General features: G+C 41.8%; 1 protein-coding gene across 12 annotated transcripts in view; it reads right to left on the reverse strand.

Annotated features, from left to right (window-relative positions):
• Positions 1-2,268: 2,268 nt before the first annotated feature.
• Positions 2,269-26,960, reverse strand: part of NHSL1 (NHS like 1) — a 208,346-nt gene continuing 183,654 nt past the window's right edge. For 8 of the 12 annotated variants that reach the window (XM_056566664.1, XM_056566665.1, XM_056566670.1 and 5 more), the window contains 5 exons: positions 25,351-25,537; positions 17,551-17,682; positions 13,196-16,408; positions 12,873-12,999; positions 2,269-4,409 (listed from right to left, as the gene is read on the reverse strand). In XM_056566664.1, coding sequence (XP_056422639.1) covers positions 3,701-4,409; positions 12,873-12,999; positions 13,196-16,408; positions 17,551-17,682; positions 25,351-25,537 — 4,368 coding nt within the window. In that variant the 3' untranslated portion in view covers positions 2,269-3,700. Of the gene's footprint in view, positions 4,410-11,890; positions 11,943-12,872; positions 13,000-13,195; positions 16,409-17,550; positions 17,683-25,350; positions 25,538-26,960 lie in introns of all 12 variants that reach the window. The other 4 variants (XM_056566667.1, XM_056566669.1, XM_056566673.1 and 1 more) reach the window with 2 other exon arrangements.

Below are 26,960 nucleotides of genomic sequence, written 5' to 3' on the forward strand. Positions count from 1 at the left end.
TGCTGACACCTCTGTCCGTGTCAGGAACTGTCCAGAGTAGCATAGGTTTGCTATGAGGATTTTCTCCTGCTCTGGACAGTTTCTGATATGGGCATCAGGTGTCAGCAGAGAATTTCCTCTGTAGCATACAGCTGCTAAAAAGTACTGGAAAGATTAAGATTTTTTTAAATTAGAAGTAATTTACAAATCTGTTTAACTTTCTGGCGGCATCAGTTGATTTAAAAAAAAAAAAAGTTTTCCACTGGAGTACCCCTGTAAGTATTGGTCATTCAGGTCCGGTATTAAACTCTTATAGTCCTGCTAGGGTTGCCTTCTATATGGCCCCATTTCCATCAGCACTGCATTAACTCACCTTGCCCCATATCTAGCTTATTCACTAGTAATGTTATGCCACACTTCCTGTTTTATGACACTGTGCGCACCGCGCTTGATGCCTCACTTCCGGTCACATTACGTGTCACATGGTGTCCGGTCTTTAGCCACACTATACGCTGCCTTTCTGGGTTGTTTCTTTATGTATATGTGCACTATGCATGTTATTCTGCATCCAGTCACGCTGTTTGTCACATGACGCTGAGCTTCTGGCCGCTTCATACGCCATCTCACTTAACTGGGATATCTGGTTTTCGGGTGAATTGTACCACATGGCATTTAACAAAGGTGAGAGCCATAAAATATGATTATAATCAAGTTTGCCGAGTATACAATGTGCACAGGTGTCTCAAGTTCCATGAGGTATATATACTCACTCCTGAGTAAGCTGCCGTCAAGGGCAGCAGAACGCGTGGAGCTGTTGTGTCACCTGTTGGTGAGGGTGTCCCTGGTCATTTCTTCATATGGCATGCTACAGTTTGTAGTTGTATATCAGTGATGGCCAGTTGCAGGGGCTATTGACATCTATTCCATTATGCATCATCTCATGTATACATCCGTATTGAGGTTTATATTTGATTTTGTTATCCATGTCTCGCAGTGAGATGCATATGTGATACATTACCCTTGTTTACATTCCAAGGACCCTCACATTAGGTCCATTGTGCCCACTAGGGGGGTTGGTGTAGAGTAGGATTATAATCCTCCACCCTGTTTTTTGCAAGTTTTTAAGTGGTTTTAAATGTTTGCGCTACTATTGGTGTGTATAAATAAAGATTGTCATTTTGTACTTTATATACTGTGGTGTGCTTAATTATATAGGGGCTAGCTTTTTCTCTTGCTTCTCATGGCTTGTAGCTGTGACATCATGTCACACTCTCTGAAAGCAGAGCTCCTGTCCCACCTCCCCTCCTGTCTGCTCAGGATAATACCATTGATGTGAAGAGGGGAGCTCATATTACTGCTCATTACATTTTAAGAAAATAGAAAGCCTTCAGAACAGGCTGACAGCTCTCCTGGTGCCTGAAAATATAATGAGCAGTTATATGAGCTCCCCCTACATCAACGGACTTGCTCTCAGCAGACAGGAGGGGGGGGGAGGAGCAGGGATTGAGCAGACTGCTTACAAAGCCTCTGACATTATGTCCTAGCTAAAAAAAAAAAAAAAGCAGAGCAGAGCTACACTTTTTGACACTATACACTTTTTTTTTTTTTTTTGCTCAACAACCCATTTAAAGCATGACCCAAATTGTCAATACTTAATAGTGTTTTTTCACTTCAGTATTGATTAGAGATTAGCAAATTTCTTGAAACTTGCTTTTGATATGATTTTATTTTGGACATACATTTAAGATTCGGATCCTAATTCAGAAGTTCCCGAGTGCCCTGCGATGATCCATGCAATGCATTTACAGGAGCAGGGACTGCTGACGAAGACAGCAGTTCCTGCTCCTGTACAGTACACTGAAAGGCTGAGGCAGGTGCAGGGTGTCCAGCCCAGCAGATGTAGCGAGTGGAAGCTGCAATGCATACAACAGTGCTGCTTACCGCTGTGCCACTCAGTATACAACAGTAAGGACAAAAATCTGAAATTAATTACAAAAAAATTGTATTGAGTTTTCTGTAAAATTCAGAACAAATCTAAATTATACTGATCTGTTGTAACAATCATTGCCTTCTTTTCCTGAGCATTTAAGAAATAGGGAATTTTTTATTCACATTTTTTTTGTGTGTTGAATCTAAACTTCTCTTTCTAGGAAATGTGATTTTGAACTAGCGACTTATCACATCCTTTATTTGTATATTTCTTTCCACGCTAAAATTATTATTTAAGGAGGCCTCACAATATTGATGAAAAAACAATTATAGACATCAAAAGATATAGACAAAGTCAAAGTCATTTCAGCCATGCTTTATTCGAAGCATAGTCACAGCATTGTCTTAATAAGTCAAAAGGCCCCTGAATGCTTACAGTATTACCAAGAATAGGAGTCACAGCCACATTTCACAGAAGTACTAAAATAAATTAACTCATTTGTTTTTACTGCAGGAGGTTGCAACACAGTTACTCACATGATCATGTAACCTCCTCCGGCAGAATAAGCATTAACTACACATTTTGTTTATCTAAAATGTTCAAAAATGTACAAACTTTAAATGTGGGTTAAAAAGTGAAGTTTTAGAAGTTCTAATATATACAAATAATATAAAAACTACACGATACATCAAAATGATGCTATAAAACAGTAAAAAAAACAAACTTAGTTTGTCGAAATTGTAAAATGTCTTTTTTTTTAACAAGTAAAAATTGTTAAGAAATTATATAGGCATAATTGCATTTCAAAACTAAAAAGGAAGTACAAATTATTCTTTGGTAACCAAAAATGTAGCAGTTTTAGATATTTTAGATAAGAAAAACCAGTGGTGTTCACTTGTTAAAATTCATGTCTAGCGTAAATATATAAAGTTTACACAAATAGTCCTGTAGTGCAAGTTCTCAGTCTGAGAAAATATGTAGTGTTGTGAAAGAAACCTAAACTGCAGCTGCACTTCATCTCATTGACGGTAGCTGCAGCACAATGCACTGCAGGTACTATCAGTTAGAGGAGCGTTACACCTTAGGTTATATAGATTTCTGTGTAAATATAACAGCCTTTTCTAAAGACCAGTATCTATTTAAGAGGATTTTTAGTGTGATGGGTATTTAGTGAAAACTTCCGCACCTGATGGTTCTGCATGAAGTTCTATGTAAGAGAAACCAGGGCTTGTACCGCTGCACAGCAGCTGAATATACACAAGACATGTGACTCAACTATAAAATTAATAGTAAAGAAAAAGAAAACTGAAACACAGTACCAGAGGAATCACAATCCAGCAACTTGAATGGGTTAGTTTGACAAGCCCTCTACCGACCCAACAATTGCACTCAATGTCAAAAGCACTGGTTGGATTCCAAAGTAAGTCATACCAGCAATGCATCTATGACCCATAATACCCTGTTTAGTAGATATCACTAAGCTTGATACACTATTGCTAGACAGCCTATCCAAATTACTACCTGGCCATTCTTTAAGAAAGGTTCAGTTCTAACATAGGCACAGGGATCTTTCCTGCTTCATACCTTTGGTTCCAACACTCTCTGTCTTGCAGGTACTGCATACAAAGTCAACCATGCTAAATCCTACCTCAGAGACTGCAGTGCTAAAGCATTTACTATACAGATATCAAGTGCATGGCAATGAGCAACATCTCTTGTGGTCATAGTTCTCTCATTGCTTTCATAGGATTGGCTTGAAAAATTTAATTGAGCGTCATCCAAAAATGTCTTTTAGCCATTTTCTTCTACAGAACCATTGTCTTTGACTGGACTAACATCCAGAAGTTTGCTCATCAAGTCTATGTGGACTCTCTCAGACTTTCCAGGACCTAGAGAGTCATTCAGTTCTGAGAATGTTCTTTGAAACCTGTCTACACTCATTGTGCATCTTAGTGGTGCCTTGGTTAAGCTGTTTTCAGCAAGGTCAGCCGTTTCTCCTTCTCCTTCACAAATCACAGTCATGGGACTGCTCTGGAGGCGGCTCCGGACATTGTACTTGCTGCTGGCTGCTGACGGTGGTGTCCTGGAGCGGCTGTACCTGGTTCCAGAAACTGACATGCTCCTTGGCATTAGTCCCTCGTTCTTGGCCCATTCCTCCTGGGCTCTTTTGTTCTTATTTGGAGATGTCAATGTTGGACTATCAGGGAATTCAAGAGAGGAGTCAGATTTGGACCTTTGAGACCTAGGGTCAGTATGCTTTAGCATTTCTGCAGCAGACATGCGTGAACTGCTCTCAGACCGGCTTCCCTTTTTCAATAGCAAAGCTTTGAAGTTGTCACTGCTTGTGCTAGATTTTCGGAGGCTTCTTTGGATTGCTCCTGGCTGTTTGAATGAGCTTATATTTGGGAAATTTCCTGTTGGAGTGACTGGTGGTGATGGAGAATGGTTTCTGCTGCGATCATCATCAGAATCCTTGCGGCCAAGAACCTTTCTTTTGGATCTATTATTGAAAAAAAAAAATACATATATAGTTATTCAGTGAAGATGTTACAACAGTTATACCCCAATATGTACTGAATGAAGCAAAAAAAATATGTTGAAAGTGCAGCTCCACTTAGCAAAATACAGTAGAACCTCTGAACCACCAACCCAAATTTGTGCAAAAAAGTGGTCTTGTATGGGGGTGGTCCTCTCCAAGAAAAACATGTACAGAAAGCTGTTAAAAGTGTCTAAGTCAGCAAGCATGTATAGAACAAAACAAAAATAATAACTTAAAAGGCAAAAATATTTTAGCTGTTAAATTACTGGCCCCTAACATGGTACGCCCTTACATTCCATGTCCCCATCTGACTTCTAGTCTCCTGCAAGGCCATCCATCTCATTTCTGGTCCAGCAAGTCGTAGGTCGCACCCTCCCTGCTTGACAGCCTTCCTCCATCTGCCTCCTATCCAGTTATTCAGCACCTTTCCCCTGATGTCCATTAGGCTGCATTCACATGACGTTTTGTAGTTACGGTGACCGGATCCGGCTGGGAAATGTGAAAACCGGGCTGGATGAGATGCAGGCCAGGTCCTAGCTGGACCTGGCCTGCATCTCATTCATTTAAATGAGTCACTATCTGACTCCGGCCGGCTCATTTTTGCCACGTATACGGTTTTCTGGCCGTACTGAAAACTGTAGCATACCACAGTTTTCAGTCCGGTCAGAAAACCGTATACGGGGAAAAAATGAGCCGACTGAAGACTTTATCTGGTCGGCTCATTCAAATTAATGAGATGCGGGCAGGGTCCGGCTGGGACACAGGAGCGCCTGGTTTTCACATTTCCCAGCCGGATCCGGTCACCGTAACTCCAAAATGTTATGTGAATGCAGCCTTACAAGTCTCCTGCTTCTTGCTCCAGTATGGTGATATGCCAGTGTGGATCTGCATCCAGATGATTCAGAGAACATATAACTCCAATAAAAAGGGGTCTTTGGAAGGATAAGGGGATTGTCTATTTTTACTGGGGCAGCTTCCATAGATTTTAATGGGAGGGGTTTTTTTCAGGGGAGTTATAAGCTTTTCACTGTATAAGCATCTTAAATGTTAAATACACAGTAAGTAAACTAGGCAGAATTCAGCTCATGAAGTTAAATTAATGTAACCATTTTAATCTTAAATCACAGCAGTATAAAAAATGTGTAATATATGCCGAATTTCACCACTAGATGGCAGTGGAACATTAAGACAATTTAAAGGGAACCCATCCGAAGAGTTCCCATCTCTAAATTGCGAAGAACGACTAAGGCTGGGTCCACACTACGTTTTGTCCCATACGGGAGCGCATACGGCAGGGGGGAGCTAAAAGCTCGCGCTCCCGTATGTTACCGTATGCGCTCCCGTATGTCATTCACTTCAATGAGCCGACCGGAGTGAAACGTTCGGTCCGGTCGGCTCATTTTTGCGCCGTATGCGCTTTTACAACCGGACCTAAAACCGTGGTTGACCACGGTTTTAGGTCCGGTTGTAAAAGCGCATACGGCGCAAAAATGAGCCGACCGGACCGAACGTTTCACTCCGGTCGGCTCATTGAAGTGAATGACATACGGGAGCGCATACGGTCACATACGGGAGCGCGAGCTTTTAGCTCCCTCCTGCCGTATGCGCTCCCGTATGGGACAAAACGTAGTGTGGACCCAGCCTTAGGCTGGGTTCACATCACGTTTTTGCCATACTGTTTTCAATATGTTTTTCTAAAGAAAACCGTATGGCAAAAAAACGGATGGAACAGTATGGAAAAAAGTAAACCGTATGCGTTTTTAAACAGTATACTGTTTTTAAAAGTGCATACAGTTCCATCAGTTTTTATAGAAAAAAAACCCATACGTTTTTGAAAATGTTGTCCATTTTTAATGGGAGGGGTCTTGGATGGGGACTTTAGGATTCAAATGCGCATGTGCAAAGTAAAAACTTATACGTTTTTCCCGTATGGAACCGTATACATGTGCGTTTCCCATTGACGTCCATGTTAAAAAAAACAGTATGCGGTTGCAGTACGGTTTTTAAACCGGAGTCAAAACCATGGTTGACCACTCTCTTTGCGCTTTCTGTCCGAATCATGGGCATGGTTACCATCGTGCAGCTGTATTTTTCAGGAGTGCATTGCAGTCTGGCCCTTGGTTACTCCACACCCTAGTTACCAGCAGGGGCGGTCTGACTGGCCGGTCCGATCGGACGTTGTCTGAGGGCCCGGCCGGGTTAAGGGCCCGCCGTCACTACTGAGGATCCAGGACACTCGTCCCAGATCCCCAGCAGACAGCGCTGCCTTCTCCGTCTGAGCCGCATCTGCAGCTAACACAGAGGAGATGTGACCTCCGCCCCCCCATGCAGCACAGGCGCCAATGACGTCACTCATCGGCACCTGTACTGTGGAGGGGAGAAGACGCGGGCCCCTGCGCATAGTTTTTTTTTTACTCTGCCTATGCCTATACCTATGGGGAAGAGGGGGGGGGGGGTAAATATGCCTATACCTATGGGGAAGGGGGGTTAACTCTGCTGCCTATACCTACAGGGAAGGGGAGGGGTTAACTCTGCTGTCTATACCTACAGAGAAGGGGGTTAACTCTGCTGCCCATACCTACAGGGAAGGGGGGTTAACTCTGTTGCCTATACCTATGGGGAAGGGGGCTGCCTAACTATATACCTGGATGCCTAACTACGTACCTACATACCCAGCTACCTAACTATGTACATACCTGGCCTTCATACATGGCTGCCTAACTACCTATCTAGCCCCCTACCTACCTGGCTTGTCACCTACCTACATATCTGGCTTCCTGATCTACCTACCTAGTTACCTATTTACCTGGCTACCTACCTACTTGCCCTTTTACTGTGTAGGACACCAAGGAGGGCATTATTACAGTTTGTGGGCCTATAGATGAAAAGATTGTGTAGAGGAGGGGAGGGCACTGGAAAAATGCAGAGTCTGACACGTTTGTCCTGCAGATGTTAAGAGATCCACATGGTGGTCTTATCCGGACAGAGAAGACGCCACTGATCAGAAAAGATGCAATTGTGAGTCCCAAAATGTGACTGTAATCACTTATATAGTATACACATCCTGTGTGCAGCTGATATCTACCAGCCATATGGTCCTGTATATAATCACTTATATTGTATACAGATCCTCTATAGTATACTGGTCTGTGTATAGTGGTTTTATACAGTATGGCGGTATTATCCAGTTTTTGTGTGGTGGTATATATTTACTCCTTGTATACCAGTATTATTGGTCATGGAAATTTATCTACGTTAAAGTGTTTCTTACATATATAAATTTTAGCTTATTGTGTGTGGGATATGGGTGGAATAGGGACGTGACAGAAGATTGATGAGCTGCAGAGCCTAGCAGGGGCCCTTGCCTTTTTTGGTCCAGGGACCCTGAGTGTTGTCAGTCCGCCCCTGGTTACCAGAGCTCAGTTCTCCAGTCTCCCTCCACAGACTGTCTAGAAAGAAGTCCCTCACACACAGATCTTGAGATCTCACTTATACATGAGGGGAATTTATCATTCCCTGCACCAGTGCAGAATGCCAAAAGGGTACAAATTGCTTGTGCAAGTCCCGTTGTTGTGCAAAAATGTTTGTGAAACCGGAGTTCACAAAATCTTTGTAGCAATTTTGCCATTCTGCGCTGGTTCAGGGCATGATAAATCTATAGTTCTGTAGGATCTAATCTTCCCTGAATTTTCTTTTCCACTGTCCCCACCAACTTATTCTTGAAAGTCTGAATATGTAAGAAAATAGTGCTACAAATAAATCCATTCACTTTCTCTTTCTAACAAATAAAATATATTTATGCGGGTTCATGTGAAGTACTAGTTGTCGCTCTTTACATATACAGGCTTAAAGGGCACAATAGTGCAGAAGTCGGGCACACAAATTAGCAGAACACAATCGCATAACAGAAACTGATTTTAATCAATTGTTCTGGGACTGATGCTTATATTTGCCTGCTCAGTAGTCTCTGTCTACTCCTCTATGTCTGTGAAATGTAAATGAATTGTATTGAATATGGTGGATCAGATACTTGAAATTTAAAGGGGTACTCAATCAACTGGTGTCAGAAAGTTAAACAGATTTGTAAATTACTTCTATTTAAAAATCTTAATCCTTCTGGTACTTATCAACTGCTGTATGCTCCAAAGGAGGTTCTTTTCTTTTTGAATTTCTTTTCTGTCTGACACCTCTGTCCATGCCAGGAACTGTCCAGAGTATGAGCAAATCCCCATAGAAAACCTCTCCTGCTTTGTACAGTTTCTGACATGGGCAGAGGTGTCAGCAGAGAGCACTGTGGTCAGACAGAAAAGAAATTCAAAAAGAAAAGAACTTCCTGTGGACAATACAGCAGCTGATAAGTACATGAAGGATTACTTATTGTTTAACTTTCTGGCACTAGTTGATAAATAAAATAAAAAAATTTCCACCGGAGTACCCTTTTAACACCTATTTTGGGTATACTGAAAACAGAAGAATGATCATTGTCTATATAATCAGGGACAGCTACATTTAAAGCAACATTTTTATGTGGTCTAGCTATGAAATATATTAGGACAAAATAGTAATGAAGAATATTCCACATTCATTGTTTTAGTCTATTTTAGATGACCATGCCAGGAAGAAGCTGGTAAAGTACTTTGAGGTTTTAGCAATGGCACAAAGTGGCTCAAACTCAAACAGTGGACTAACCCATGGATTAAAAATTATTCCTAGAGGTCAGAGAAGAGTTGAACTGTCTTCATTACTATCATACCCTGATGTCAGATATTGTACATATTTAGATTTGTAAAGAAATTGGACTCCTTCTTTATTGCCTGCACATTGTATAGTAGAATTCATTGTGACTTAATGTTTACCGTATATACTCGAGTATAAGCCGAGTTTTTTCGTGCTGAAAACGCCCCGCTCGGCTTATACTCGAGTGAACTCTCCGCCTGTCAATCCCTTCTCAGTGGTCTTCAACCTGCGGACCTCCAGAGGTTTCAAAACTACAACTCCCAGCATGCCCGGACAGTCGATGGATGTCCGGGCATGCTGGGAGTTGTAGTTTTGCAACATCTGGAGGTCTGCAGGTTGAAGACCACTGATGAAGGGATTGACAGGCAGTGATGATGCAGGGGGGGGATGGTGACGGGGGTTTGGATGATGACATGGGGGGATGATTTATTTCCAACCCTAGGCTTATAGTTGAGTCAATAACTTTTCCAGGGTTTTTGGGGTGAATTAGGGGCCTCGGCTTATATTCGGGTCGGCTTATACTCGAGTATATACGGTAATCTATGAAAGATACTTCTTGGGTATTTATTTAGTAGATTTCTCTCCCTGAAGTGTTGGGTTACATGGGTAAGTTTGTTGCAGTACATACAAGCTGTATAAGCAACCCCCTAACAACACATTCCTTGGAATGTGATAGACTGGAAAAAAAAAATCACCCTTTAGGTTAATATAGCTTAAAAGTAGCCTGTCAGGTCCCTTGGGCCCCACAGGTCAGGAGAACAGTGTTCCAATGTTGTTCTCCCAAACACTCTATGATGTTACAAACAGCTGAAAAGTAACTTTATTTACAGTGGCCAGGATTGGTTTCCCTTTTACAGAGTGAGGTTCCAGTCACGCTTGCCATGCCTCCTGACAACCTGAGTTCTGCCAATCAAGCCTGACTGGCAGGAGGGGGTGCAGTGAGTGTGACTGGAACTGCTCTCTGGATATGGAAAACCAGTCACTGCTGCTGCAATAAAGTTACTTTTCAGCAACATCGCAGAGAGCTGAGGAGAATAGCTTTAGAACACTGTTCTCCTGACACGAACCTGACAGGCTCCCTTTAAAATGGCCTATTCAGACATCTATTGTATACCAGTGCATAAATATTTGGAGTCTCAGTTTATGTGGCATTCACCTACCGTATATACTCGTGTATAAGCCGAGTTTTTCAGCACGATTTTACATGCTGAAAACACCCCCCTCGGCTTATACTCGAGTGAACTCTCCGCCTGTCAATCCCTTCTCAGTGGTCATCAACCTGCGGACCTCCATATGCTGCATAACTACAACTCCCAACATGCCGATGGCTTTCCGGGCATGCTGGGATTTGCAGTTTTGAAACATCTGGAGGTCCGCAGGTTGAAGACCACTGCGGCCTTTGTCATCATCCAAACCCCCCCCTCCCCCTTTAGTTTTCTACTCACCACCCCTCGGTGGGAAGGAAGGGTGAGCTGGTCCGGGCCATCTATGCTGCAGGGACCATCCGGTGGGGAGGGTTAGTCGTTCCGTGCTGTCCATTTTCACTGGGAGGCCCCCTTCTCCGGGCCGGCCCCGGCCTAGTGATGTTGCCTTGACAATGATGCACAGCCGTGCGCGGCAGACGTCCCTGCGCATGAACGTCCCTGTGCGTCGTCGTCAAGGCATCGTCACTAAGCCAGGGCAAGCCTGGAGCGGAGAAGAGGGCCTCCCGGTGAAAATGGACAGCCCGGAACGACTAACCCTCCCCACCGGATGGTCCCTGCAGCATAGATGGCCCGACCAGCTCACCCTTCCTTCCCATCGAGGGGAGGTTAGTAGAAAACTAAAGGGGGTCTGGATGATGACGAAGGCCGCAGTGGTCTACAACCTGCGGACCTCCAGATATTTCAAAACTACAACTCCAAGCATGCCCGGACAGCCGACGGCTGTTTGGGCATGCTGGGAGTTGTAGTTTTGCAACATCTGGAGGTTCGCAGGTTGAAGATCACTGGAAGGGATTGACAAGCGGTGATGATGAAGGGGATAATGACAGGGTGATGATGATGGGGGTGTTAATGATGGGGGTCGGGATGATGACATGGGGGGGGGATTATGTATTTCCCACCCTAGGCTTATAGTCAAGTCAATAACTTTTCCTGGATTTTTGGGGTGAAATTAGGGGCCTCGGCTTATATTCGGGTCGGCTTATACTCGAGTATATACGGTATCTTCTTTTAGATGGTGGGACCAAAGGTGGGTATCACATAAGTTGATTTATGTGAACCTATCATTAACCATAAGAACTGGTCAAGGAAACACCCCTAAATAAAAATAATAGTAAATAAGAGCACCAATACATAGAATTGTACACATTTAGATAGTGTGCATAAAGACAGTACGACACATTTTTTTTAGAATCTAAATGGAACTGCACATTGAACATACAGATAATAGATAACATATAAAAAGCCAATCAAAATAACAATCCATATAGATTTAAAGGATATACAGAATCTAAATTGACATATAAAATCTTTTCACAGTCAAAGCAATCATGATGATTAATGAGAGGTAATGTTCACCAAATGCATAGCTAGCTGAGGGATACAAGTCCACAATGTTGTAACATAAGGGGTTTTCAATGATGTTGGAATGAATTAGACATACAGTAATCCAACATTGGTTGTACACAGAACTACATGGGTCCTGTGTACAGTTCTACTTGCCAAGTTCTGCCATGCTTGCCATGAGGCACTGGCGTTGAGGCTCTGTTCCCAACTGCGTTATACAACCAGCAGAGCGTAGAGGGGATATTGACAGAAGGGGGAGGGGGGGAGATTGGAGGAGGGGAATATTAGTAGATAAAAAATAAGAGAAAGAGAGATGTAGAATGAATATTTTTATATAAATTTTTTTACAACGTGTACAATACATTATCCAATGGGTGAAAAATAATGGGATAATAAATTATGGAAATTAAAAGTAAAATATATTGATCAACAAATGTACTTTTACTTACTTCTAGAGCTGCAGATCATAACAAATAACAGCGACTACCCACACATATGACTGTCCCTAGCAATAATAGCCAAGTAGTTTTTTTATTATTAAATATTGCAACTATATTTATTCTATTTGTGGAGTTAGCTATACTAGATTTTATGATAAATCCTCTAAAACTCTTGTTTCCATAATTACAGGTGAAGTATTTGTTCTTTGGGATACAAATTCTATATAATATATATTACCAATTTATGCGGTAGCACAAACTGTACTATAAACACTATCCGAATAGTTGATACATTACTGATCCATATTGCTATGAAAAATAAAACCAGAGTCATGACAGGGACATTAGTTCACTTACTAAACCTTTTCTACAAGCGAGACTGCATATTATAGCCAATATCTCAATCTTGTTTTTTTTAACATTAGCATCTTGTGTATAAGGGAATATATAGACGTACAAGAAACATCATCACAAGATCATAGACATTTCTTAGTACAAAAGAAATGTGACACTAATACATAAAAGCCAAAACAATCATAATAATGACAGTACAAAAACTGGATGTTAAACCTTTATGCCTGTCTGCTGAGCAGTAAGTTAAGTCACTTACGGTAGGTTATAATGGCAAGTGAAACAGCATTAATGAAAATGGTCATAATGTGAGCAAAGGTAGATAAAGCAGAGAAGACTTAACCTACCTATGGATGGCTGCAAACAGGTCCTCAGTGGTCCTAGGTCTTGTCGGAGTTAATAAGTCCTTGTTGCCATCTATGGAATCATTCGCATGAGGAAGTGGTGAACTTGCAGCTTGTGCCTCAAAAACATCTACAACAGAAAAAGGTTACTCAAAAGTGGGATAAAAGTCTGAGAGAAAAAACAAAAAAACTGAAAAACAGCATAAAGAACCATTTATAAACTGTCTTGATACATGGCCTATGCACATCATTTTTTAAAGATTAACATCAACTGCAGGGAGGTTATATGTAAAAGTTTATATAAGAATAAAGAGGGCTTCGCTTACCATTCTCTTCTTGTGAAGTCTTTTGGTCGCAATTTCCACTCTCTGTCTTGTTATCTGAAATATGGACCTCATCAGACATTGTGGCCCAGAAGTCTTCTTTTTGGTGATCTGCAGTTTCAAAAACTTGGGACTGTATGAAAAATGCCTTATCTTCCTCAACTTCGCTGAGGGACAAACTAGCTTTCCTTGCTTGGCAAGCCAAATCAGCAGCCTCCTCTGAATTGTTCTCCTCAGCTATACGACCATTTACCTCCTCGCAATGTTCGCTTACAGAATCCCTTTCGGAGGGTTTTGGCATGCTTCTCACATTTTCATTGACTTGAGCTATTTTTTCTGCTGCCAAATCAAGCTGCGGAGGTGGAACGATAAGGAACAGTTTGGGCTTCTTTGAAACAGGAGGAGGCTTCTTGTTGGGAGATGCGTTTGGTGTAATTTGGGAAGGACTTGGTTTCTCCTCTGGAGATGACATTTCGGACAGAATAGTTTTGTTTCCATTGTATGCTGACTTCTGATACTCTTCTTCTCTGCATTCTGGGTATGTTGTTGCACCAGTTGTAAATGTATCTGAACAGCTCTGAGAATCAGAGTATTGTAGCTGCTCGCTTGGCAAGTTAGAATTTCTATTTTCTTTGACGCTTACGCTTAATCTGGAATCTAGAGAAGCAGATGGCTCTAATGATGGCCGTGAAAATAAGGGTGACGTCTCATCGTGACGTTTGGGATATAGCACCTGTTCAGTAATTTTTTCATTCTCCAGTGGTGAGGATTTTTTAACTGACTTTAACTGTATCATCTGCAATGCCTGAGCAGTAACAAGAGGAGTATTTGGCCTTATCGGGTCTTGTTTATTGTGGAGGCTATTAAAATTCCTACCGTCCTCTTTTCCTTGTGTTAAGGTTTCAGTTGTATTTTTCAGTGCTTTTGTGTTCAGCAGTGGAGGGGCTTTAGAGTGGAGGATGGGTAAAGGAGGAGGGAGTGGAGGACAAGTCACAGGTGCACAATTGTCAGTTTTAGAACGTGAAACCCACAGATTGTCCACATTCGACTCGAACACTGCCTCTGGTGGTGGAGGTGGAAAATGTGGAGATGGTGGCAAATAACCCTGGTCATCCACATCCATAACAGGTGGAGGAGGTGGGTCTGGTGTAAGGGGAGGAGTTTGAGAAGACGGTAGGATGAGATTTGTCTTTTTACTAGTCTGCTGTACAGAGTCTGATGTGTTTGACGAAAGAGACGTTGACGATGAAGAAATGGAAACAGAAGAGATCAGGGATGATCTTCTTTCAGGCACTTTGGGTTTGGTTTTGCTTTTCCCACTTCCTGGCGACATGTTTCTTAATAAAAGTGGTACAGGTGTCAGATTGGTTGGGGTGTTTGATTGGCTTGAATATCCACTAGATGGTGACGTCACTCTACAAGCCTTTTCTGGAGATGCATTGCTCTGCTTGGCAAGTGCAGTGTGTATATGCTGAGTGACAGTTCTTGCACTGTAATCATTAACCGTTTTATTGGGTGAGGGACTTATAGGTTTTGGTTGGTCATCCATGTAGTAGCTCCAGTGATCAGCATACTCAGACTTTATACTACTGGTGTCACTCTGCGAGGGGGTAACTGGACAAATAGAGTACATATTGGGAGCAGTGGCAGACATGTTACTACTGCTTGCACTTACTGTACTTTGACTGCGAGAGCGCAATACCCAGGGATCCTCATAGTCACTGCAAGGGCTCTGAGATGGTGAACCACTACTTTTATTTTTCAAGTTTAGCTGCAGTGACTGCTGGAGAGTAGCAATAAGCTTTTCATTGAGTACCTGCCCATTTGACTGGAGACTTTTCTTACTTGGCCTTCTAAGAGAATCTGTTCGAGAAGGTGGGGGAGGAGGCTTTTTAGACTTTTTTAATGATATGCTGCGTGTTAGAGATTTATCACTACAGCTTGACCTTTCTTCCATGTTTAGATCCTCTTTCTTATCAAAGATATAATTGACCCTGTTCCGGGGGTTCTGAATGCCATCGTGATGGTTCTGATTACCTGGACCTATCCCAGAATCTGTGTGCATTGAAGTGTAAAAGCCATCAGGGTCTATAGAGTAAAGTGAGCTGGAATCTGCTTTTCTGTCTGAACTACCGGTGCTCATATTACTCACTGGGGAGCCAGAGACTGCAGATGATGTTTTTCTTAAAGGAGCACTGGTGTCATTTTCCTTCATTTCAGATGACCACTGGTCAGCACTATTAATGCTGCTGGTTATACTACCATTTCTTTGCCGACCATCAGAATAGCTTGAATCGCTGCGGGTATCACTGTCCTGTGAGGGACTATTAAAGGCATCATTTACTTTGTAAGAGTTGGTTTGGGAACCATTTTTCATGCTGTTTGCATTATGCAGGGATGCTGCAGGATCACTCAGGGAAATGATTGTTATGGCACTAGGGGAGAGTGTATCAGAAGTTTGTGATTGGTGAGTTGAACTGCTTTCGCTCCAGTTACCACTAGAAGAGTGGCGTTCATCTTTAAGGTTAACATGATCCCTACGCACACTTTTCTTATGGGAAGATGAGCTGCGGGATATTCCTTTGCTTTCCAGATTTCCAGTGCTCTGTGAGGTATGAATAGCAATAACCTCTGAGGAAGATGACAACATAGCATTTGGGATGATACTCGTTGAATAGGCAGCATGAGGGGACACCACGCATGCTGGATTGGAAAACACTTCTCTTTCAGAGCCTCGGACTTCTTGCGACTTTGGCCTTTGTAGCGTGCCTGTTCTGGGGTTATTCCTCAGGTGAATTATACTGTCATCAACCTGCAATTTGCTTAACTGACGTGGCAATGTAATGTAGGAGTCTTGTGTATGGCTGGGACTCTCAGAATTTTGCTCAAGAGACTGTATAGACACCCTTGGACCTGTTCTTGGCAGGCTTCGGAAATTCAAGTCACCATTCATACGTGGAGTATATACAGTGGTGTCACTTAGTGAAGACATGTTTCCTGATGAATTAGACATCAAAGCTGCTATGCCTTGTCCTTTCTGGGCTCGGATTCTTCGGACAGAAGGGGGCACTATCTTTATCTCATCAGTCTGGCAGCTGAAGTCCCTGGTGTCCATCCTCTGCGTAGGAGAGCGGCATGGCTCTAAATCATCAAGTGCATTGTAATTCTCCGGAATGTGCATTGAGTGTCCTCTGAAACCTATCTGCCCCACACTTGCTGTTGGATTAAAATATTTAAGAAATTAGACCATTGATATAAGAAAGTTTAGTCACCAGCTTCAAATAATAATAATAAGATAGTTTAAAAATAACGAGAATGTAAAAATGGAAATATTTTGGTTTTCTTGTACAGAACTTTACTTACATTACAATAAACATTTAGTCAGATGTAGAGATCCATTAAGCCTGCTGCTGATTCAGTGTCTGTACAACAGATATTTTACTCCTTTTCTACCTGCCAAATGTAAGTCTAAATTTCCCAAACCGCAATGCATCAGAGAACATGGATCTAAGCTATACCGTTTGGGGTGTGCTTGTCAACACAGAGTTGACTAACTCCAAGCAACAACCAAAGTGGGCACCGGTGAACCAGTGATTTTATGGCACTCTGGATAAACCACATCACAAAGCAATAATACTATCCAAAACATTCAGCATAAAAAATAATGCTAATGATTAACTGTATAACCACTGCATGCAAGGGAATTCGCTTCTATTTATGAACATTAATGTAGAAAATTAGGACAAAAACTCGATGAAGAAGCTAAATGTTTACTTCAGACAGGGCGGGTCGATTTGAGTTTTTTTTTTTTTTCTTTTTTACGGTTTTCCCTACAGCAACATTTGTGACACAACAAGTGGATAGTGAATGTATTCTTTGTGGGTTGTTGCTACAAACTACATCTGTACACACATTACAGCAACAACTACCTCATGCTCAGCACATACAGAAAATTACAGAATCACGCCACTTTATATGGTGGTAACGCCCATGCAGACACCAGTGTTCGCCATGCCATGTACATTGAGTGTGCTACATTCAGAGGTAGATAGAGCAGAGTTAGTGCAGCACATCACCTGACAGATGCATTGGCATTCATTACATTATTAGTTGTAGCAGAGTAAATAAGTTATTATTAATACAATGTACAGATTATGTACAATGCAAAGGAATAGGTGTAAGTATGACATTGTAGGAATTGCAGTATTTTAATGTAAGTAGTTAGTAGATTGTTTCCTTTGGTTTGTAAGGCTATCAGACTGTATTGTTTGGTGGGTGGCAGAAGATGTAATTCATCTGGTAGTGGTGAGCAATGAGGGTGAGTGCTGCTGGTGGAATACAGTTCTGATGAGCCATACCTAGCTCCTTTTGTATGTTGTCTGGGACGCCTGTTATAGTCTTTCTCCTTTTGACTTTCTTCGGACGTCTTACCACAGTGTCAGTATGAATAAGAGACCGCCGGAAGTTGGCCTGGCGGTCGAAATTCTCCCCTGATACAGAGTAGTAGAACAAGCAAGGCAGCATTAATTCCAAGCACTCTAACATCATGCATCTGTTACTCCTAAATTATTAAGACAATAATGCAGAAGGTATTAATGGATGATGTTAGTATAAGTATTACAGCAGAGGAGTATAAAAGGTACTTAATGCCACAATAAGGTTCTCAAACTACAGTATGACCGTTAGGTCAAAGGCAGACTATGGTGAAGAACTGCCACAAAAAAATCTATTTGTGCATATATCATTAGAATAATATTTAAATATATGAGTAATCCGGAATTTTATTTTATTTAATTTTTTTACATAAAACACTTCAGCAGCTAACTTTTCAGTATTTGGTGCAGTTCCAAAAAATAAAATATAAAAAGGCATAACAAAATCCATTTTACAACAAAAAGGAATACAAAAAATTATGGTTTGATAACAGAAAAAAAAAAGGGAATGAGAGAAGTGAAATTTAAGTATAAAATACTTATTTGTATTAAGCTATTTCTTTTTTTTTTTTTTAACTGCCACTGCGGTTTTTGAAGCAGTTTTTTGAGCCAGAAATAGATCCATCATGAGCCCATTTTTATGTCAATAATGGACAAGAAGGCAAGTGTAAAATAGAATAAAACAGCAACATTTTACATAGTGTGAACCCGGTCTAAGTCCTACCTTTATACCTTTGAATCCACTTCTGACTTTAGCTAAAAAAAAAACAACGTAAAAACTTAAAGGGGTACTCCGGTGGAAAACTTTTTATTTTTTTTATTTTTTATTCAACTGATGTTAGAAAATTTTGCAGATTTGTAAATTACTTCTATTAAAAAAATCTTAATCCTTCCAGTACGTATTAGCGGCTGTATACTACAACCAGCAGAGGTGTCAGCAGAGAGCACTGTGGTCGTGACAGAAAAGAAATCCCAAAAGAAAAGAATTTCCTCTGTAGTATACAGCAGCTCATAAGTACTGGAAGGATTAAAGGGGTACTCCGGTGGAAAACATTTTTTTTTTTAAATCAACTGTTGCCAGAAAGTTAAACAGATTTGTAAATTACTTCTAATTTAAAAAATCTTAATCCTTCCAGTACTTTTTAGCAGTTGAATGCTACAGAGGAAATTCTCTGCTGACACCTGATGCCCATATCAGAAACTGTCCAGAGCAGGAGAAAATCCTCATAGCAAATCTATGCTATTCTGGACAGTTCCTGACACGGACAGAGGTGTCAGCAGAGAGCAATGTGGACAAAACAAAAAAGAAATTCAAAAAGCAAAGAATTTTCTCTGTAGCATACAGCTTCTAATAAGTACTGGAAGGATAAAGATTTTTTTATAGAAGTAATTTACAAATCTGTTTAACTTTCTGGCACCAGTTCATTAAAAAAAAAAAAAAAAAGTTTTCCACCGGAGTACCCCATTTAAGACATTTTAATAGAAGTAATTTACAAATCTGTTCAACTTTCTGGCACTGGCACCAGTTTATTTAAAAAAAAAAAAAAGTTTTCCACCGGAGTACCCTTTTAAGGAACAACTGCAGCTTATTTCCAAAAAATTTTAGCACCAGGCTCTAAATCTCATAATGTCATAAATATCTAGAAACAAGATGCAATGCTTGTAATAAAAGCAAAAAATGGATATGCTTAAAAATAATGGCATATTTTTTAAGTATTAAAAACCACTGGGAAAAAAAATGGAAATCTGGTGTGTGATGGAACCCTAAAGGCTGGTGTCACACATATAGGGTTTTGCGTTCCAGATAAAAAAAAAAATGTTGCATTTTGCATATACTGAGAACAGATGTTAGCTGTAAGTAAAATGCTAATTTGTGTTTTTTTTTCCTTTTCTTTTGGATACATTTGTGGCTTTTTTATGCCAAAAAAAATGGCACTAAAAAGAACGTGTGAAGGTGATCTAATAGTTTTCAGCTCTTCAAATGAAAAGAATACATCACAAACTGCACCAAACAGAGTTAAAGCTACTAGAGATGAGCGAACTTACAGTAAATTCGATTCGTCACGAACTTCTCGGCTCGGCAGTTGATGACTTTTCCTGCGTAAATTAGTTCAGCTTTCAGGTGCTCCGGTGGGCTGGAAAAGGTGGATACAGTCCTAGGAGACTCTTTCCTAGAAATGTATCCATCTTTCCCATCCCACCGGAGCACCTGAAGGCTGAACTAATTTACGCAGGAAAAGTTATCAACTGCCGAGCCGAGAAGTTTGTGACGAATCAAATTTACTGTAAGTTCGCTCATCTCTAAAAGCTACTTAAGTGTCTAATTTGTATCACTGGTTTTAATGGCATAATAGAAGAAGATAATAGAACCTTATTGTGACAGTGCAGTCTTAAGAGTAAATACTGGATCCTGAATAATAGTGAAGCGTCAGTCTGTGTGCGCTTCAGCCACATACTTCCCACTGTGAAAATGCATACAGAGTTGTAATCCTCTTGCATTTTATTGCAGCGCCCTTCATTAAACATACAGTAGAGCTATTCACTACTTTTTAATGAAGTCTTTCCAAAACATGCAATGAGTTACATCAAGCACCATCACAGCCGCATGCATCCAACCTGGACACCAATGGGTTAATTGCCCAATAACATGCATTATCTGGATCCAGACTTGGCCAATGTACATTTTACACTTAAAGTAAAATCCATTATTGTATTTTTTTTCTAGTACGCGGCTGTTAATTTTGCCCCAAAAAATTTCTTCTTGTTGCCGGTATGGGTATATTCACATGCAGCGGATGACTGCGACTGTCCCATTCTACTGAATAGATCCGCAACAACCCGATTCAGATAAATGGAATAGATTGGTGGTTACCTGACCTGTCACATGTGAACATACCATTGTAAGGAAAACAATAAGGAAGCAAAACTTTACTTATAAAACAAAACTGCCTACTTTAGGTAAAACACGACTTATAGAATGGTCCCACATAGTGATACTGTAAAGCAGTGTTTCCCAACCAGGGTGCCTCCAGCTGTTGCAAAACTACAACTCCAAGCATGCCCGGACAGCCTTCGGCTGTCCAGGCATGCTTGGAGTTGTAGTTTTGCAACAGCTGGAGGCACCTGGTTGGGAAACACTGCTTTAGGTTAAGTTCAGATTACCTGCAGAATTTCCGCAGCGTATTTGCTGTGGAAAATCCGCAGTGGATTTTGCTACCATTGACTTCAATGGGTCATCAGAAAATCCGCAATAGTAGCAGTTTTGCAGTTTTTCCTTCGGACCCATTGAATTCAACGGCAGCAGATTATCTGCTGCGGATTTTGCGCAGCAAATACGCTGCGGAAATTCTGCAGGTAATCCGCCCATGAGAACTAGAGATGAGCGAATTTACAGTAAATTCGATTCGTCACGAACTTCTCGGCTCGGCAGTTGATGTCTTTTCCTGCATAAATTAGTTCAGCTTTCAGGTGCTCTGATGGGCTGGAAAAGGTGGATACAGTCCTAGGAGACTCTTTCCTAGGAATGTATCCACCTTTTCCAGCCCACCGGAGCACCTGAAGGCTGAACTAATTTACGCAGGATAAGTCATCAACTGCCGAGCCGAGAAGTTCGTGACGAATCGAATTTACTGTCAGTTCGCTCATCTCTAGTAAGAACGTGTCCTTAAAGGTATAATTATAGTAGATACCGGTACATTAAGGATAGTCCTAGTCTTTGTATCTTTACCCAACATACATTATATTCAATGACGAATCTGATCAATGTATATGAAGATCACCAAACCTCACCGTAATTAGAACTAGTTTACTATGTTTTATCGGCTTCAGCCAAAAATGTGCAGACAACATATGTATGTCCCCAAGTGACCGTCCAGACCTAGGCTGAAATGTTATATCAGTGTTTCCCAACCAGGGTACCTCCAGCTGTTGCAAAACTACAACTCCCAGCATGCTGGGAGTTGTAGTTTTGCAACAGCTGGAGGCACCCTGGTTGGGAAACACCATGTTATTTGCTACTAATGACTATTCATGCTACCATGGTCATGTCACTTGGGAGACAATGCATGAGGTGCAGCTATCTTTTGGTATGACTGATCCTTTTACCTGGTCCTCCTTTCTCTATATAAGGTGTAGTTTAATAAGCTTATGGTGCCACAGGCAGTACAGGGGGGCAGATAGCTTTGTGTCAGCCGGCCTTAGGTCTTCCAGCATGAACATGCTCACAGCACCACAATTATCATGCAGCACGGCTCCCACCCTCCCCCAATAATCCAACCACTCCCCATTGCTCAGTCCTTTGTATTGTTTTGTATGGGAAAGTGAATGAACCTGCATTCATATTGCTGTAAGAGCAAACCCCATGGAGATGTGCCTTGAATGGTTAATTCTGCAGAAAGCTGACCTGCGAGAACCGATGGCATCTGCGTGGCTAGCAGGACACTTGTTTCCAAACTATACAGGTTTTACTTGTCTATTGCTAATAGCATTGATCAAAGATGTCCTATAAGATTGTAGAAATATTGATAAAGTAACTGACCTATGATGCCCTACTCTTTTATATAGGCGCTGTAAGGCCGTGTTTAGACAGAATGATGTTGTTTGCAAAATTGCTGCAAAAATCACAATGTTACCGCAACATTGCTGCTAATGTGAACATGGCCTTATATTATGTGTTCCAAGAGCAATGTCTGCAGGAGGTTTAAATATTTTAAATAAATCTTGTCCTTGTGTCTGTTTGATATGCAGGGTACAAGGGAAACCCGACCCTCTTATAGAAAAAGTAAGTCCGTTTTTAAATAGGAAGGTTTTACAGATTTTGTTCACAGTATTATCTGTATAAGAAAAACTCCCTCTGCAGGATAGCATAGGATCCAGCAGAGGGCGCAATTCCCTGGAAGCTTACAGGAATGCAGTATCTTAGGCTCCTTTCATACTGCATCAGGGTGCGTTCACAAGCTATTATTAGCAGTGGGTTACCCGCTGCGAGTTAGGCTACCATTCATTTAAATGGGTCCACAGACAGGCCGCAATAGTGTCAGATTTGCGGACTGTCCGCGGACCCATTCAAATGAATGGTAGCGTAACTCACAGCGGGTTTCCTGCAGCATGAGACCCCCTGCTAGTTACTAGCGTGTCAACGCACCCCAAGGGTGCGTTCACACGCTATTTGCTTTTGCGGGTTTTCTGCTGCGTATTTGAAAGTGGGCGGGCTCTTCTCCACGGGCTCTTCCACGAAGGAATTTATGCTGCGCAAAATCCGCCGCAAACCCCATTGAAGTCAGCAGGGACTGCGATGGATTTTCCGCAGCGTAAATTCCGTCGCAGAAAATCTGCTACGGACAGCCGAGAAGAGCCCGCCCACTTTCAAATAAGCAGCGGAAAACCCACAAAAACAAATAGCGTGTGAATGCACCCTTAAAGGGGTTATTCAGCATAAGAAAAACAGGGTTGATTTCTTTAAAAGAAAAACAACTGTGCTAGATTTGTCTGCAGGTTGTGTGTGGTTTTGCAGCTCTGTGAATGTACAAGTTGGAATACTACATACAACCTGAGGACTGGGGTGGTGCTATTTTTGGAAAAAAATTTGCTCTGTTAGGCTGAAAATTTCCGCCCAGAGATTCCGAGTGCGGCCAGGACCGAGCGGACACTGCAGTCTCCAATAGACTGCAATTTGTTCCGCGAGTATTTCCCCCTGGAGAATGAGCATCGCCATTCTTCAGGCGGATATTTTCAAGCGATTTTCCGTTCACAAATTCCGCTTCAGTAACTCCGAAGTGTGAATTTGTGAACGGAAACCCATTCACTACACTATACATTTTAGTAAGCGGAATTTCTACCTTCAATTTCAAAGCGGAATTGCAGGTGGAAATTCCATAGTGTGAACCTAGCCTTATTCTATTCTTGGAAAGAAAAACTTAAGGCTAGGTTCAGACTACGGAATTTCCGCCTGCAATTCTGCTTTTAAATTGCAGGTAGAAAATCCGCTTACTAAAATGTATAGTATAGTGAATGGGTTTCTGTTCACAAATTCACACTTTGGAATTTGTGAAGCGGAATTTGTGAACGGAAAAACCGCTTGGAAATTTCCGCCTGAAGAAAGGGGTTGCTCTTTCTTCAGGCGGAAATCCGCGCGGAACACATTGCAGTCTATTGGAGACTGCAGTGTCCTCGCGGTCCTAGTGCCGATGATTCAGTCAGCGCTGGCCGCACTCGGAATCTCCGGGCGGAAATTTTCTGCCCGGAGATTCTGCAGTGTGAACCTAGCCTTAGGGTTTCGTTCAAGCAGGCGGATTACTTGCGGATTTTTCACAGCATATTTGCTACCATTGACTTCAATGGGTCAGAAGAAAATCTGCAATAGAGGCAGATTTGCAGATCTTTCTTCTGACTCATTGAAGTCAATGGTAGCAAAATCTGCAGGTATTCCGTCTGTGTGAACATACCCTTAGGTAGGGCCATAGGATGGAAGGCCATAGCATGACAGCAGCTACATCAAACACACACACACACATATATATATATATATATATATATATATATATATATATATATATATATATATATATATAATATTATTATTATTTTTTTCTTTTCTTAAAACACACAAAAAAACTGCCCAAGGAACAGGTCCTCAGGGGGGAGATTTATTATAACCTGTGCAGAGGAAAACATTTTTAGGAAGGCCTGTGAGAAATGAAAGAAGCGATCAGATTGGTTGCTATGGGCAACAGGACAACTTTTCCTCTGCACAGGTTTGGATAAATCTCCCCCCAGGTGTCTAATGGCAAATACAGTTCAGTCTGTCAGAAGTTCATACTAATACATTCTGTTGTACCTTTCTTTACTGATTTTGAATTAGAGATCAAAAGCTGTGTGGCGTGGTGCAGTTGCCCATAGCAACCAATCCTTTTTTTCCCCCAAGCTGAATCACTAGATCACTAGACCCACAGTCGAGCCAGGACTTGTGGCCATAAGACTGACCCAAAAATGTGTCCATATTACACTTGTGTGAAATTGGCCCTAGACATATGTCTGACAATGCTAAAGCTAAACCAATGTCTATTTCCAGGACAACCTGCTGAATTTTTAAAGCAGTTCCAGATATTTTCCATATAATAAAAAGGCATAATAGACAAAATCGGTAATGTCTAAATGGGGAGATTCAGGAAAACCTGTGCAGGGGGAAAGTTGCCCATAGCAACCAACCAAGCAGATTGCTCTTTTATTTTTAATAGGCTTTCTTTTTAACTGCTCCACTTTTCCTCTGCACGTTTTTTTTTTTTCAGGTTTTGTGCAAATTTAGGCTCTGTTCACATTTTCTTATTAGGCAAGTCAAAAGCATAATCTGGGAGTATTTCTTGTTTTTACCATGAAAAGCATCGTAGACACAGGTCTGACACATACCGGTCCAGTGTATACCAAAAGACTGGAATTAGGACTATATACCAGGGAATACGCCCAATGTATACCTCCGAAATGCCTAAAAAACTTGGGTGTGAACACTGCCTCACACTGCTTAATGCTGGTAAAGGTTATACTTAAAGTTCCCATCAATTACCTTAAAATAATGATTATTTCTATTTGAGAAAGTGCAGGTGATTTGTATATCGGCCTAAACAATATTCAGAATATGACTGACACTTTTGCACCTTGTTAGGAAATGGCTGCCAGGCAGTTTGCTGGGCCACTCTTCCTTTAACATGTGAGGTAGTAGTTTGATCATACCAGTTATGTTTATGGGCACTACATCAGTGGGTATAGCCTGAGCCTCCTGGCGCATCTTCTCCTCTGGAGTAGGCAATGGAAGTGACTTGGTCCAGTTGGTGTGAGTGTCGGAGAAGTCATTAGGAACGGGAGTTTTTGGTCTTTTCCCAGTGAGCAGCCTTTCCTTTTCACTTGAAGAGACTGAAAACTGTAAATAAAATAGGGGCCATTAGCATTATAATAATAAGGATCGATATGTCATAGAAATGGGAAAAAATCCTGTAGTTTATTACCTGAAGTAAAACATCCAAATGAAAATGTTGTAAGCTTATACCAAATGCCCCAGCACATTTATTGTCCTTCTCAATGTCCATCTATTATATACCGTATTTTTCGTCCTATAGGACGCACCGGCGTATAAGACGCGCCCAATTTTTAGGGGCAAAATCTAAAAAAATAAAGATTTTGAACCCAATAGTAGTCTTCAACCTGCGGACCTCCAGATGTTGCAAAACTACAACTCCCAGCATGCCCGGATTGGCTGTCCGGGCATGCTGGGAGTTGTAGTTTTGCAACATCTGGAGGTCCACAGATTGAAGACCACTGCAGGAGGAGGTAATACTCACGTGTCCCCGCCGCTCCGGACCCGTCACCGCTGCCCTGGATGTCGCTCCATCGCTGTCGCCGTGTCCCCGTCGCTCCGGAACGTCTCTGCTGCCGGCCAGGTATCCTCGCTCTCAGTCGCCGCCATCACGTCGTTACGCACGCCGCGACGACGTGATGATGAGGAAGGAGAGCGCCGGCCATACAGGGGATCCCTGAACGGAGAAGACACCGAGGAGGCACGAAAGGTCCCTCCCGGTGTCCTGTAAGCACTAACCCGGCTATTCAGTCGGGTTGTTCGGGACCGCCGCGGTGAAATCGCGGCGGTCCCGAACAGCCGGGTTAGTGTCACTTTCGCTTCAGACTCGGCGGTCAGCTTTGATCGCCGCGTCTGAAGGGTTAATACAGGGCATCACCGCGATCAGTGATGTCCTGTATTCGCCGCGGGTCCCGGCCGTTGATGGCCGCAGGGACCGCCGCGATAGGGGTGTATTCGCCGTATAAGACGCACCGACTTTTTCCCCCAGTTTTGGGGAAGAAAAAGTGCGTCTTATACGGCGAAAAATACGGTAAATGAAAATAAAAACCAGAACCTAGAAAGGGTTTCGCGTTGTACAATTTTGTGGAGGCAGCTAAAGATACAGGCCCTCATTTACTATTCTAAACCTGACTTGTTTTGTCGGGTTTTTTTGGCGCATCTTTGTCTGCGCCATGTGGGCCAGTCTGCAACATGATGCAACATTTTTTCCCGACGGACCAGATGTGGATTCTCCCAAACCCGAAAAAGGGGCGTAACCCGACATTTCTGAGCTTTCCCACGTATTTATAAAGGTTTCCAACCCGAATTTGTTGAATTGTTGTGGATTTTTTCCCGACAGCTCAGAGGAGTTGGAAACCAAAACCAACAAAACCCACGTGCGACAAACAAGATGCAACATAATAATAAATACCAGGGGAAAAAAGCAATCGGGTAAGAAAGCAACATAGACTTTCAACCCGATTTTCTTAGTAAATGAGGGCCACAGTGT

The sequence above is a fragment of the Hyla sarda genome, chromosome 3, assembly GCF_029499605.1.
Source record: "Hyla sarda isolate aHylSar1 chromosome 3, aHylSar1.hap1, whole genome shotgun sequence".
In the NCBI taxonomy this organism is placed as follows: Eukaryota; Metazoa; Chordata; class Amphibia; order Anura; family Hylidae; genus Hyla; species Hyla sarda.